This window comes from Manduca sexta, chromosome 7, assembly GCF_014839805.1.
Source record: "Manduca sexta isolate Smith_Timp_Sample1 chromosome 7, JHU_Msex_v1.0, whole genome shotgun sequence".
Classification (NCBI taxonomy): Eukaryota; Metazoa; Arthropoda; class Insecta; order Lepidoptera; family Sphingidae; genus Manduca; species Manduca sexta.
In genome coordinates, this window is record NC_051121.1 from 5,095,223 (window position 1) to 5,107,803 (window position 12,581).

Genomic DNA, 12,581 nt, shown 5'->3' on the forward strand with positions numbered 1-12,581 from the left:
AAGAATATAAAAGGACTTTCCTCCCTTCCTTCTTGATAAATTCGGGTCCATTGTAGACATTGGTTTGTTATTCACTAACTATACTAAAACTCCTTGGATTTAACATTTCGCCTCCTTGGTTTAGTGGTAACATGGGCTGAGATCTGAGTGGTCCTAGATTACATGCCGGGACGGTAATAAAATTGTGTAGGTGGTTTTAGAAAATAGGACCAGGACTAATTGATGAAATGTCATAAAAACTATGCATATTTTTTTCTGCAATATGCTTAAAGTGTGCAGAGCTGACCGCAAATTAAGAGAAATGAAAACTGGTAAAGAACCCTTATACACAAAAACAAATTGAATTTAGCTGCATTACATCACGAAAAAAGCGGCGATAGCCTAGTTGGTTGTGGAAGGGACTGCCGAGACGTATGTCCGCAGGTTCAAATCCCAAGGGCACACAGCTCTGACTTTTCTAAAAAAATATGTGTGTACTCTTTGTGCATTATTGCTTGCTTTAACGGTGAAGGAAAACATCCTGAGGAAACCTGCATTCCTGAGAAATCCTCTATTAGGAATTAACGAGGGTGTGTGAAGTCTACCAACCCGCACTAGACCAGCGTGGTGGACTAAGGCCTAATCCCTCTCAGTAATAGAGGAGACCCGTGCCCGACAATGGGACAGTATATAATACACGGCTGATATTATATTATTATATGATGAAATTCTATAAGAAGTAGATTGATTCCTAAATACTACACACTTACTAACTCTTCATGGTGCCTACTCGGTCTTTGCAACCCATTTAATACACAGACAAAAATGTCTCCAACCTGTCCTACCAAAATATCTAATGAAAGAAAAATAAAAATAAAAGTCTTCTATTCTCGACAGTATTATTAATGCTTTCATTTTTACTTACATTACGTGTCAGACGTTCCCTGATTATTTCATTTGAAATATTTTCACTTTCAACATTTTCATGCCTTGTTACATTTTCAGTTTTCATTATGATATCGTAATGAAATTGTTTAATAATGTCTCCTATTGCTGGATAATGTATGTTATTTAATATACGTATTTCAAGAAACATATTTGGTATTCCATGGTAAAAATAAAATGTAGCGAAATTACATATTGTTTGTTCCACGACCTTCTGGAAACATCGAGATCTTCCGAGAATGTTCCATCACCGAACCTACCATAATCGGGTAGGCGCTATTATCGGCGGCTGCCAATAGGTGTAACAATATCATGAAGGAATATTTACTACATCTAAGTATTTTGTATACATGACCTTGAATTTAATTTTCATTCTCATAGATACGATGTTAACTTCAAGAAAAACGAATGACGAAAAAATTCAAATTAAGATATATATTGTATATTGTCAATGTTCCCCACCATCACGTGGCGCTGCACTAATAACAAAAAAATCTAGCGATCACAATTCACACCTTACTTTGTCTCTAGACTTGAGTCAAAATGATACTTACCCAATTGAACGAGTTCCAGCCTTTTATCAGTGATGAAATGCCATGGAAACGCTTTGCAGAAGCTAGCCACGCCGATCTTCAAATCTGTCACTTTGGTCGAGGTGGCAACAGAAGCTGCCTCGTTGACAAGTTCGCAGCTATCTTCTTTTGATTTCTGGTGTAGTGGGACTGCATTTATTTCGTACCTAAAATGATATTTATTTATTACATACAAAACAGGTTTTAATTGTATACAAAATTGCTAGTAAACTTAGTAGATATCTAAAGGCAACACTCCACGTTATGTTACATGTATTTGCCGAATATAACTTAATTTGTTGAATATTTTCTGCCACCAAGGGGATAATGTTAATTGTATTTTATTATACGACGAACTTAATCAAGAATGTTACAAAAATAATATTAACTTTAATTTTATGACTAAAGCCTTTGGTACATCCAAATCTTGAATAGCTTATAATAAATTTTGAATTCCAAGTGAAATACCTTGAAAAGGAATTATTCCAGAAACTACAGACGTAATTCAAAACAATAGTTTTGAAATAAACATCACAAAAATGTTCAACAACGATGTATATTACATTCCAAATGTCTTGGAATTTCTTAAACATAAAATAATAATTTGAAAATTGAATTTGCAAAATAAATTAGAACACTTCTCAAATAAAACAAACGTAACTGATAAAATGAAATTTAAAACAGCCTGGGGATGACAAATGGATATGTCAATTGGATTCGACGCATAGTTTGTTACTAAGCATTGTTTGAATTAAAAATGTACAAGCGTAATATAATACGAAGCTATTTAGGATATAACACAATGGAGTCAATGAATTTGTTCAAAATAAAACGGCTACTCGAATTTTTATGAAAAACTATTGTAATTAAGCGAAACTGAAAAAAATCTGAATTAATTATATACATATCTGTATTTGTTTCTTTATCGTGACGCATTTTCGTTTCATCGAGTTTCAAATCACAACGATTCTAAAGAAGTTTCACTTTAAAATATACAGTCTATAAAGATTTAATAAATTTGAAAACGAGGGTAAGTAGGGCATAGGGCAAATTTCGTCATATTAAATTTTAAAGGCCGAAATATCCATGATTATTAATTATTTTTACGTTTTTCTTTCAACTGCGAGAACTAATCACTAACTAGACGTGAATTTAAATTCTTTACTTGCCAATACTTGTTTAGTTACCCAGATTAAAGGTGAAACAAAATGTATGAAAATGGACCTTGAGGTATCGCCTTAATACTCAGACAAAATTGCTGGCATGCCTACATTATTAAGCCGGGGCCTGATTGCGGCTACAATAATTAACAAATGGATTTGTACTTGTCTTTTGTCTATATATCCTAAATAAACTCTGTGTTAATTGCAGCTAAAATAAACTTTTATTTATTTATTTAACGGCACACTAACAATGTTGGACGAGACCACCACTAATTACAGATGTGAAACAGAATTTATATAAAAATAAAAACAATTGAATTAAAATTACAAGAAATTTTACCTACATCCACCTAGTATGATTACTGAACATTTCAGTATATTTGCCCTTAAGCTTTGCTTTGACAAGATTACAGTCCGATCAAAGATCGTATTTTAGCTATCGTGTAAATTTTAATAAGGATCCGATACTTCTGAAGAAGTAACGTCAGCCAAAAAAGGAAATTTAATTGATGCTTTAAGTTCTCAGAAATATATATTTTTTACTAATACATAATTTCTGTAAATATAAATAAGTTACATTACTTGTTAGATTACAAATGGTTCATTTTATTGTTTGTGTACTTTACTATCTCTGGCATTGTATAATTAAACCGCATTAATTTAAAGCAGAATTTATAATTTTACAATACATTGTATAATTTATTTCTTATAATGGTCGGTTTTATGCAAATTTACTTACCTAAACCTCCTAGGATCATTGGTATAGCTCCTCAGTCTTATGTCTGTCTGTGTATCATACAGTCGTTTCGCTATGGCTTTCAGACTGCCTACTAAAAGGTACGCCACTGGTTCGCTTTCCGTGGTCAAGTGTAACTGTATCTTCCCTTCTTGCGAGGTCGTGCATACGAAATTCGCTTCGTACTCCATCGTTTCATCTTTAAGCGGTGTGTCCTAAAAATGAAATTTGAACCGTTTGTAATAAGATATAGATACGAATATGCTGCAATTTTAGATTTTTTAAAGGAATATTTTGTTCGTCGATGAAATAATAAAATATATTTGAATATTTTTTCCATTTTAGATTAATTTGTAGTGACAGAATAGGCTGTAGTATAATAGTATTTTTGTTTCAAACTATTGTGAATTTTTGATACTGAATTATCCATTCATTATGATCCATTGACCTTGAGATATCGGGCGAAAAATTCGTAAATTACGTTATCATTTGCACTTATAATCAGTTGGATAAAATGAAAATCTCTTAACAGATGATAGAACATATTTTATATGCGCCCGGATAGCGACCACCGTACACAAGGTATTAAAACCCGCCAAAGTGGACCATGTAATGTGTCGCGTTCCGGGATCAGCGTGTGTATATCCAGTTCCATCAGACCGGCATAATTGTATCGACTGCCGAGGGGTAATCATCTCTCGTAAGTCGACATTCTATTAAACCCCACTCCACTCACCATCAGGTGGGATCAATATGCCGTGCACATATATAAAAATCAACAAAGAAAAGCTAAGTGAGAGGAATCTGACGCTACCATAACACAAGGCTTACCTGATCGTGCAACACGTCATGAACACTGTCTAATGTGGTCAGAAATTCTGTTAAATTTGTGCCTAAACATTTAAACGCTCTCTCTAACCGACAATTGTGCGAGAAGGCTGTTAAAATTAAATATTCCCCTAATTTTGCCATAAAATCCTTCGTGTTGACACCTGAAACAACAAATATTTTCATTACAAAATTAATCATCTCGGATTCGAAATTAATTAATATAAACAATGGATTATGCAAGAAATGTAATTAACAAAGTTTATCATTGCTTTTGGAGTGTTTGCGCTAATTTTATTTTGCTTTCTCTTTGATTTATGGGTGATCGCTGCGAACAATCAACGAAATTCAAATTTAACGCAATTTCGATGTCTTTTGTTTGTACGTTTATATTGTCGTACTCCTTTATACTCTATAATAAAATGTTTCCGATACTGTTGATATCACAGTACTTTAATAATTAAATGTCCTACTAAATGGTTCCTTTTATAAACTTTTTGATACTGAAATGATAGCTTTCAGTTGTCTAATTTTAAATAAAATTATTTTGAATTGAAATTACTTACAGATTACGAACATAGTAATAATATCAGTTAATTTAAATATATTTAGGGAATAACTTTTGTGTTTGGGGTTACAGAGAAAAAAATATATCTATAAATAATGATGGGTGCAAATGTCGCATTACCTGTACTCAAAACTTATTATAACACTACACAAAATTTATAAACAAAAGACTAAAAATTCTCAAGAAAAAAAAAACAATAAAGTTGGTCCAAGTAAAATGTCCCTTTAAAAGGTTAAGAATTGGACCGTTCGTAATATAAATGAACTTTTTGTCCTTGTTTATCAAAAATCCCTTTAGAAGGCAAAAAAACTCTTATTTTGTGATGAATTAACAACGTCATTCTTGTCAGGTGGCAATTTAGGTCAGATTGGCATTGGAGGGTTATATGAGCAATCATTGTATAATATTAATTATCATATATTTAGCGTATTCCTAGATGATAGATTTCTCGTATTAAAAAGTCTATCTGAAATGGTACCGAATTCTGTTCATAACACGAAGCATTCGTCGGTTTGCTTTCGTCATTGTTGTATAATATTGTTCAGTGCCTGCAAGGCTCAAAATATTAGCGCATGAGCAAATTTACCTCGATTTCAGAATTTATTCAGTATTAACATACCTATTATATTAAGAAACGAAAGAAATTAAAAATGTATAAGAAAGGTACAGTAGACCTCGTGTCATTAGAAACCATTTAATATAATATAAATTAATTTATTAATCGCAAGTTCGAAAGCGCCTATATTTTGTATTGATGTATGTGCGTGCGTAAATCTACAATAATACTGTAGTTGGTTCAAAATGATATATTAGAATATATAAATTAATTTTAATCCTAGTGCTCATCACAAAGGAAAGCCATTTATAAGCACAATTTTACCCACCACAAAAAAACTAAGGTACACATCAAGTTATTAGGTACCTTACTTTATCATAGTCCACAATTAATGTAATGCTCCAGAACGACGCAGAATTATGGCCAAAAACGCAGAACCCTCAGGTACAAAATTACAAGTAACAATGACACATTTGGAGACCTTAATCTCGCCACACCATTAGCTTGCCGAGATAAATTCCACTTACGACCGAGTCCTTTGTTTATGAACAAACAATTCCCTTTATACACTTAGCCGTAACACAGGGGACATGCTTTTAATCGATCCGACTGTACTAGAACGTATTAATTCCGTCGGAGAATGTCGTACAAACAATATTGATTAATCTAGTTGTGTTACTATTGGAGAAAAGTGTTGTATTTTTATTAATCTGGTGATTGGTAATGCTCAGACATCTAGGTTTTATTAATTTTTGTGGCAGAAGTTTAGGCATATATTATTACAAAAAATATCCGTATATCTCTCAGAAAGAGATAAGTGTTAACAAGACGGTCGCTTCATCTATTAAATACAATAGAATGGTCATTCTTGCGATATTGTTCAAGCCATTTCCTATACGTATGTCTCTCAAGAATTGAAAATTTTATGATTGCAAATGAAACAGTACAAAAATCGGAAGTTGAAATCGGTGTAGTGCGTTTGCCTTATTCTAGTGACAGATCATTGACACTTACTGTCAGTTGCTCGCACGGCGTCGTAAATTTCTTGTAGGTACGCATAATTTCTACAAGTTTTTACATCGTCTGGTAATCTACGCCTGTGGACAAAATACAATTCATATACATTCTAAAAATTAATAGGGATATGCTAAAATAAGCTTTATGATTTCTTCAAATTAGGCCTTATTCCTCTCAGTAGTAGAGGAGGCTCATGCACAGTATAAAATACAAGGCTGACATTATCATATAAATAATTAAATGAATATTACCCTCAAATCAAAATTAAACAAACATTTGTATTACGCGTATTACATGAAACCTTAATAAAGCAAATGTTGAAAGGGAAGTTAAACAACAAATTAGTAGGACAAAGGACACATTAAAATTTGTCGAGGGCGCGGGACCTCTTGAGCGTGTTAAACGACCAATTTAAGAAGGGTCTCTAATTAAACCTAATCCGAATAAGAGGAATCTTCATTACATAAAGCTTTGGTTAAATAATATGATACAACATCAATGTATCTGTTGTGATTTGACTGGTTTTCTAAATTGGTAGTGTAACAGGCCGGCAAAATTTTGTTGACTGGCAAGGGATAATTATTCCTTTTAAATAGTGTCTATCTGGTCGATGGTAAGTGATCCATTTACCATCAAGTTCAATGGAGTCAATTTGCTGTGCCGGAAAAATACTTACAAACAATTGTATTTGTGGTAATGATCTGATTGATTCTTCGTAAGTGACGTCACAGCTGCATGGAGGCATTCATTCTAGAACAAGAGAGAAGTTACATATTATTAAGCTATCTCTGAGAAGTGAGAAAAGCTGTCACGTGTTTATTTAAAACTAATATTGTATCAATCGACAATGAAATGAAGAGGTTAGTATACGTCATTAAAAATAAAAGGCATTAATGTCCTTGTGGCATATTATAAAATTTAAAAATCTATAAAATGTTCCAGAAAGTGATTGGTTTTCTATCATACATAAATAAAAAATATGTCGTAACATACGCAAATACATATTTAATATAACATATCAAATATTTTGATATACTCACGTAATAAAAGTAAATTTCGACATTAACAGTTGATTTATACGAAATTCATTATTTAATATGAAACATCCCGGAATCATATCTCATATATTAATTTCCGTGAGATATCGCAACCGGGCGGTAAGGAAATTAAAAACTCTTCCTCATACGTTTTAACATTAAATTATATACAATTTATATTTAGACGGATACAGATGTTTCATATGATCTAGTTTCTTGAATGTATATAAACAAATTGCGAATAGTCATAAATGTATAAACGCACTGTCCTTAGACGAAATTAGAATAAGATCTGACCGTGAATAAAAATATCGATACGAAATTTGTGCGCATTCGAAAATAGTGTTTGGAAGTTTTGAAAATCTGATTTACAATGTATCAGAAATAATTAGAAAGATAACGGTAAATGAAAATTGTATTAGAATGGTAAAATTGTATTAAAGAGGTCGAATATGCAAATTGAATCTGGTAATGTCTATTAACACTCGATACCTATCTTTTTTTAATTAGGAATCAACAGAATTTTTTGGTATTGTGTTCTAAAGAAAGATGTCGTTATTTATATCTAAGCTACTTTGAGCATGATGTAGGTGCCCTAAATACAAACCACATTAATAAACCAGGCCGCAAATCCTCGAACCTTGGGGAGTACTAGCACGTTACATATCGAAACACGTAATATTATAGTATCTATTGAATTCCCTTAAGAATCGGTACTTATAGTAAAACATTGGAATCTAGCAAATCATTGGAATCCATAAAACTATATATAATATAGGTAAAAAATTACAAAATTCTAATACCAATCGTCGGAACAATATAACAAATTATATTTAGTTTCGATTTAAATCTTATAATTAAAACAACGGCCACTGCTTCAAATATGGAACCCAAAATCTCGGTCGTAATTCTTTTCAATTCAAATTCAGAAAGCAAAGAGCCTTGGGGAATTAAAACGAACATAAGGAAAACTTTACGAGACAAAACCATTTATGGCTCAGCTGCATGCACGCAATAGTAAACTTCGGCCGGGAATTTAAAGAGCTGCGGTAAAAGTTTCTGAGTAAAATAACGGAGTTACCATGTTCGTATGCACAATAAGTAAATAGATGTGAGTAGATTATGAAATACTGTTTAGTGAATAGTTTTAGAGACACTGATTGGTTGTATGAAACAATAATTACAGCAGCTGTTACCATGCAATTGTAATCGAGAGCGATCGAGAAAGGGCTTGTCATGAGAGTAGGAAGAGAATTCGGTCCACCACTACGATTTAAATGGTTGTGTGATTCAAACATTGGTGAAGGTTCTAGATGTCATGGAACTGGAAGTCTTCGACAATAATATGACCCACAACACCAGAATTACACTTAAGGTGAATGCGAGACTACGTGTGTTACTATTGAGTATTCGTAAAAAAAACTTGTAAGACCATTGCACTACAATTATTGGATTCTCTAATGAGTAGGAATCAGTGTAATTTTATAGGTGGTGGGTATTTTTAAATACCGAGTTCTGAATTATAATTGTAAGTCTATACAAATTGACAATGCTTTTAGCGTTATAGAAATAATTTATGAATGCTAAGATACCGAATTAAATTATGCCCTCGCATCGTTAAGAGGATCTATAAAAAAATATAATTCTGACGCAATAATATAATAAAGAATAAACTGTATGCCATTTGAAACTGAACTAGATCCAAAATCCATAAACACAAATCCAGATATCATTCTGTTATAACTTCAGTGCAGAAAGGTTCCAAAATAGACTAGTTCAATGAATAAGGCCAGCGCTATTGAATCCAACCGTTACATATTACGTTGACGCGATATAATGTGACTAGAGGCAAGGACGAGAAGCCATAGGAACGTTGCCGGTAATACAAACTCCGTTATACCCCTGACCAGATATAGAACACGTTTAAAAATATGGAAATAGTTTTTATTTTTTTACAAGACGTGATGAAACTTGATGAGAATATGACGGTTTGATATCTGAGAGGACTTGCGTCAATTTCACATGGAATATGGTATTTTGAAGGAATATTTTATATCCAGAATATACCAAAGAGAATACTTTGTTTTTTATAGTAAATGAAAGAAGCAAAGAGGCATTCGATGTTATTGATCACTTCCGTCCAAGACAAGAAATTTTTCATCTTGCGTGGTCTTCAGTACAGATTGGGATTATTCGTAAAGATTTCTGCTTAACGTATTGGTTTATATCAACAACAAATCCTTCATTAATATGAATATGTAATTTAATCAACAGAAAGTCCAGATAGTTTTAGATTTGACGTCCACGCTAAACATAAAATAAAGTTAATTATAATAATAAAAATATTACCTCAATGAAAATATATAATCACAAAACAACATAAGCTTCAAAATAGTGTCCAGAATAAACTAATCCACACTGGAATTAGGTTGGACACGTTGTTTGTAATACCAACTTTGTATGAAAGTTATCAGAAACTGTTACACAAAATGCAAAATTAGCCCGCAGTATGCCAAAACGAGTTTAAAGGATAAGTTTAGTTAGCCTCCTAGTTTCTGGTTTTAGTGTTTTTAAACAAAAAACGTCCTTGAGTAAAACTGATGTATTGATATAAACAGAATGTATGTTAGTATTCTTTATCAATATGTTATTTTAATGATGAAAGCTAAACGTTGTTAAGAAACTTAGGAATACCTGCCGACCGGCACTAGATAAGTGTGATGTTTTTTGGCCGAAACATTGTTAGTAGGAGAGGACCATGCCAAAACAGTGGGACAAAAATAATATAGAGGCAATGTATAACGTAAGTCAAAGATGGTATATTATTATTCTTACAAAAATGAATAATGCAAAATCGTTTTGAGTTCTCAGAGATCTAAAAATATAAACAATCTTTATGAAACCATTACCATACATACCTTAATACAATGCTTAACTAACCGTAAAACTTAATACAATTAAATTACAAGACAATTGGAAAACTAACATAAGTACCACGAAATAGTGATGAAAATAGCACGACCGATATAAATGTCAAACTTGTCGAACAAAATTTATTAATTACTAAATTGATTGGTTCGCAAATAGTGATTGACTATTTATAGGCCGCTAAAAGGGTTGTCTAACTAATTACGTTGAAGGACACTTAACAAAGTGTTGGATAGTTTTGGTACAAGTATAGATAGAATGGTGGAAATTAAAAAATAAACATTAGAATGGTATACATTGGTAATGAGATCATTAATTAGATTGAATTAGAGAATTTATAGACGCTTAGCCGCTCTTACACCCACCACTTACAACTCTTGAATCTGGATCAACTGAGGCACGCATTTTATGACACCAAGAGGTAAAGCTCGGTGAGTCTCTAAGAACACTTATTTGTATGTATTCCGCAACGACATTAATCAATTAGAAAGATAAGGAGAAGTGAAGAGAAGAGAAGAAGTTGGAAATATGAATTGTCCACTTCGTCCATAGTAATATTATTAATTAGTTTAAATTAAAAAAAAAACTTGTTTCAATATGTTTTACTTTCATGCACTGTAAAGAAACAACAAATAAGTGAACTCTGTCATGTTTTTACTGGCTGCGGTTTTAATAAGACACCGTAGATAATATGCTATCGTACTAGGCATTGACAATTCTATGATAACTATAACTTTCTGCGTCTCTGAGTTATTTATCATTTAGCTAACGTCAACAAAAAATTATGATAAAACATAAATCTCAAACTCAAACATTTGAAGCGTATCCATGCGTGAAAATTCTCAACTTTCCTTTCAAAACATTCTATCGTAATATATTGCTGTGAGCACGCCGGATCCTAGTAACAGAACACCTTAAGTGATCGCCTCTAGAGGTCACCAAATGGCATGAGACTTAGACGAATGACGCAAAATGGCTGCCCATATCAAGTATCTAATGGATACCTATAAGTTTATTTTGCTTGGCTTTTGGATAACCCATTAATATGACAGATGGTTGACGAGTCATATTTCAAATTTCGAACGTTACATCTTTTCAAATCGGAGTTGTTAGTAAACTTTTTAGCGTTGGGAACTTTGCCAACATCGCTATGGCCCTCAATACTCGTAATGGGTTTGAAGCCATCAACATCTATGCATTCGTCGATGCAAATATTCTTGCTGGTGAACACATTATTATTATTTTCGTTAGCAATTTTTTTTATTGAGCTGACGCTTCAGTTATATGAATGCAAGCAACAAACTCAGAAATAAGTGCGCGTTTTTTATTGGTCGATTTATGGTTTTGATTCCAGAAGTCTAGTGTGCTAGATCTCTGCCACTTCGCCTCTAAAAGGTAAGTTTATTCAGTAAATACATCCAATTTCATCAATAATCTCAATATTGAAAATTCAATTTCTCACTCGAACGAACAATCGTATTGCTGCAAACATTCAATCCAAGATATTGTTTTCAGATATAATTAATTTCGCATTATTAACTTATTGAAGCATCAATGTTTTGACAAATCAGATTTGGCTACGTCATAAAGAAAACACAATTACCGCCTTAGCTACGCGAAGTGAACTCCACAATTTCGGACTCATTTGAATAATTCCATAAGCCAATTTGAATACAGGAAAATTCACAAGACTTTCTTCACTTTTATTAAAAGGATGTTGCTATGGTATTTTTATATGTAGCTTGACAATGGTAATGAATTATTTATCGACCAACATTTATTTTTCTTGTCTTTTATGTGAATAGTCAGACCTTTGCTAAAATACATTATTCTATTTCTCTTGCCGTCGTTAATAGTGGAATGATAGAGTAATACATCGACATTGCATTCTGAGCTATAAGCAAATAATATAAATCAAATATTATGGTAGAAAATAATGTTTATTCTTGACTGGGTTTTACCTATGGCTCCGTCCGCCTGAAAAAAGGTCCCGCTTTATATTAACTCGAGGTAAAATACCCTTTACCACTTGTGAATAACGTAACTTCATATTAGTAAAAGAATTTTCAGAATCAGATCAATTTTTCCAGAGATTAGTCCCTAAAAACCTGCGATGTTTTCCTCTTCATAATATAAATATAAACATAGATGAGTAATGGTATTTTAGCCAAAAATAGTTATTCGTTGGTAAATATATTATACTAAACCAAAAATACTAAGGAATTGTTTTAGTTTCACATCACTGTTAAACA

The 12,581-nt window shown here is 32.4% G+C and overlaps 1 protein-coding gene across 2 annotated transcripts in view; it reads right to left on the minus strand.

Moving 5' to 3' along the window:
- LOC115441412 (head-specific guanylate cyclase) overlaps positions 1 to 12,581 on the minus strand; it is a 110,693-nt gene that overhangs the window by 43,859 nt on the left and 54,253 nt on the right. For both annotated transcript variants that reach the window (XM_037436293.1, XM_037436292.1), the window contains exons 3-7: positions 7,041 to 7,114; positions 6,362 to 6,444; positions 4,227 to 4,387; positions 3,399 to 3,610; positions 1,479 to 1,663 (exon numbers count right to left, since the gene is read on the minus strand). In XM_037436293.1, coding sequence (XP_037292190.1) covers positions 1,479 to 1,663; positions 3,399 to 3,610; positions 4,227 to 4,387; positions 6,362 to 6,444; positions 7,041 to 7,114 — 715 coding nt within the window. The remainder of the gene's footprint in view (positions 1 to 1,478; positions 1,664 to 3,398; positions 3,611 to 4,226; positions 4,388 to 6,361; positions 6,445 to 7,040; positions 7,115 to 12,581) is intronic.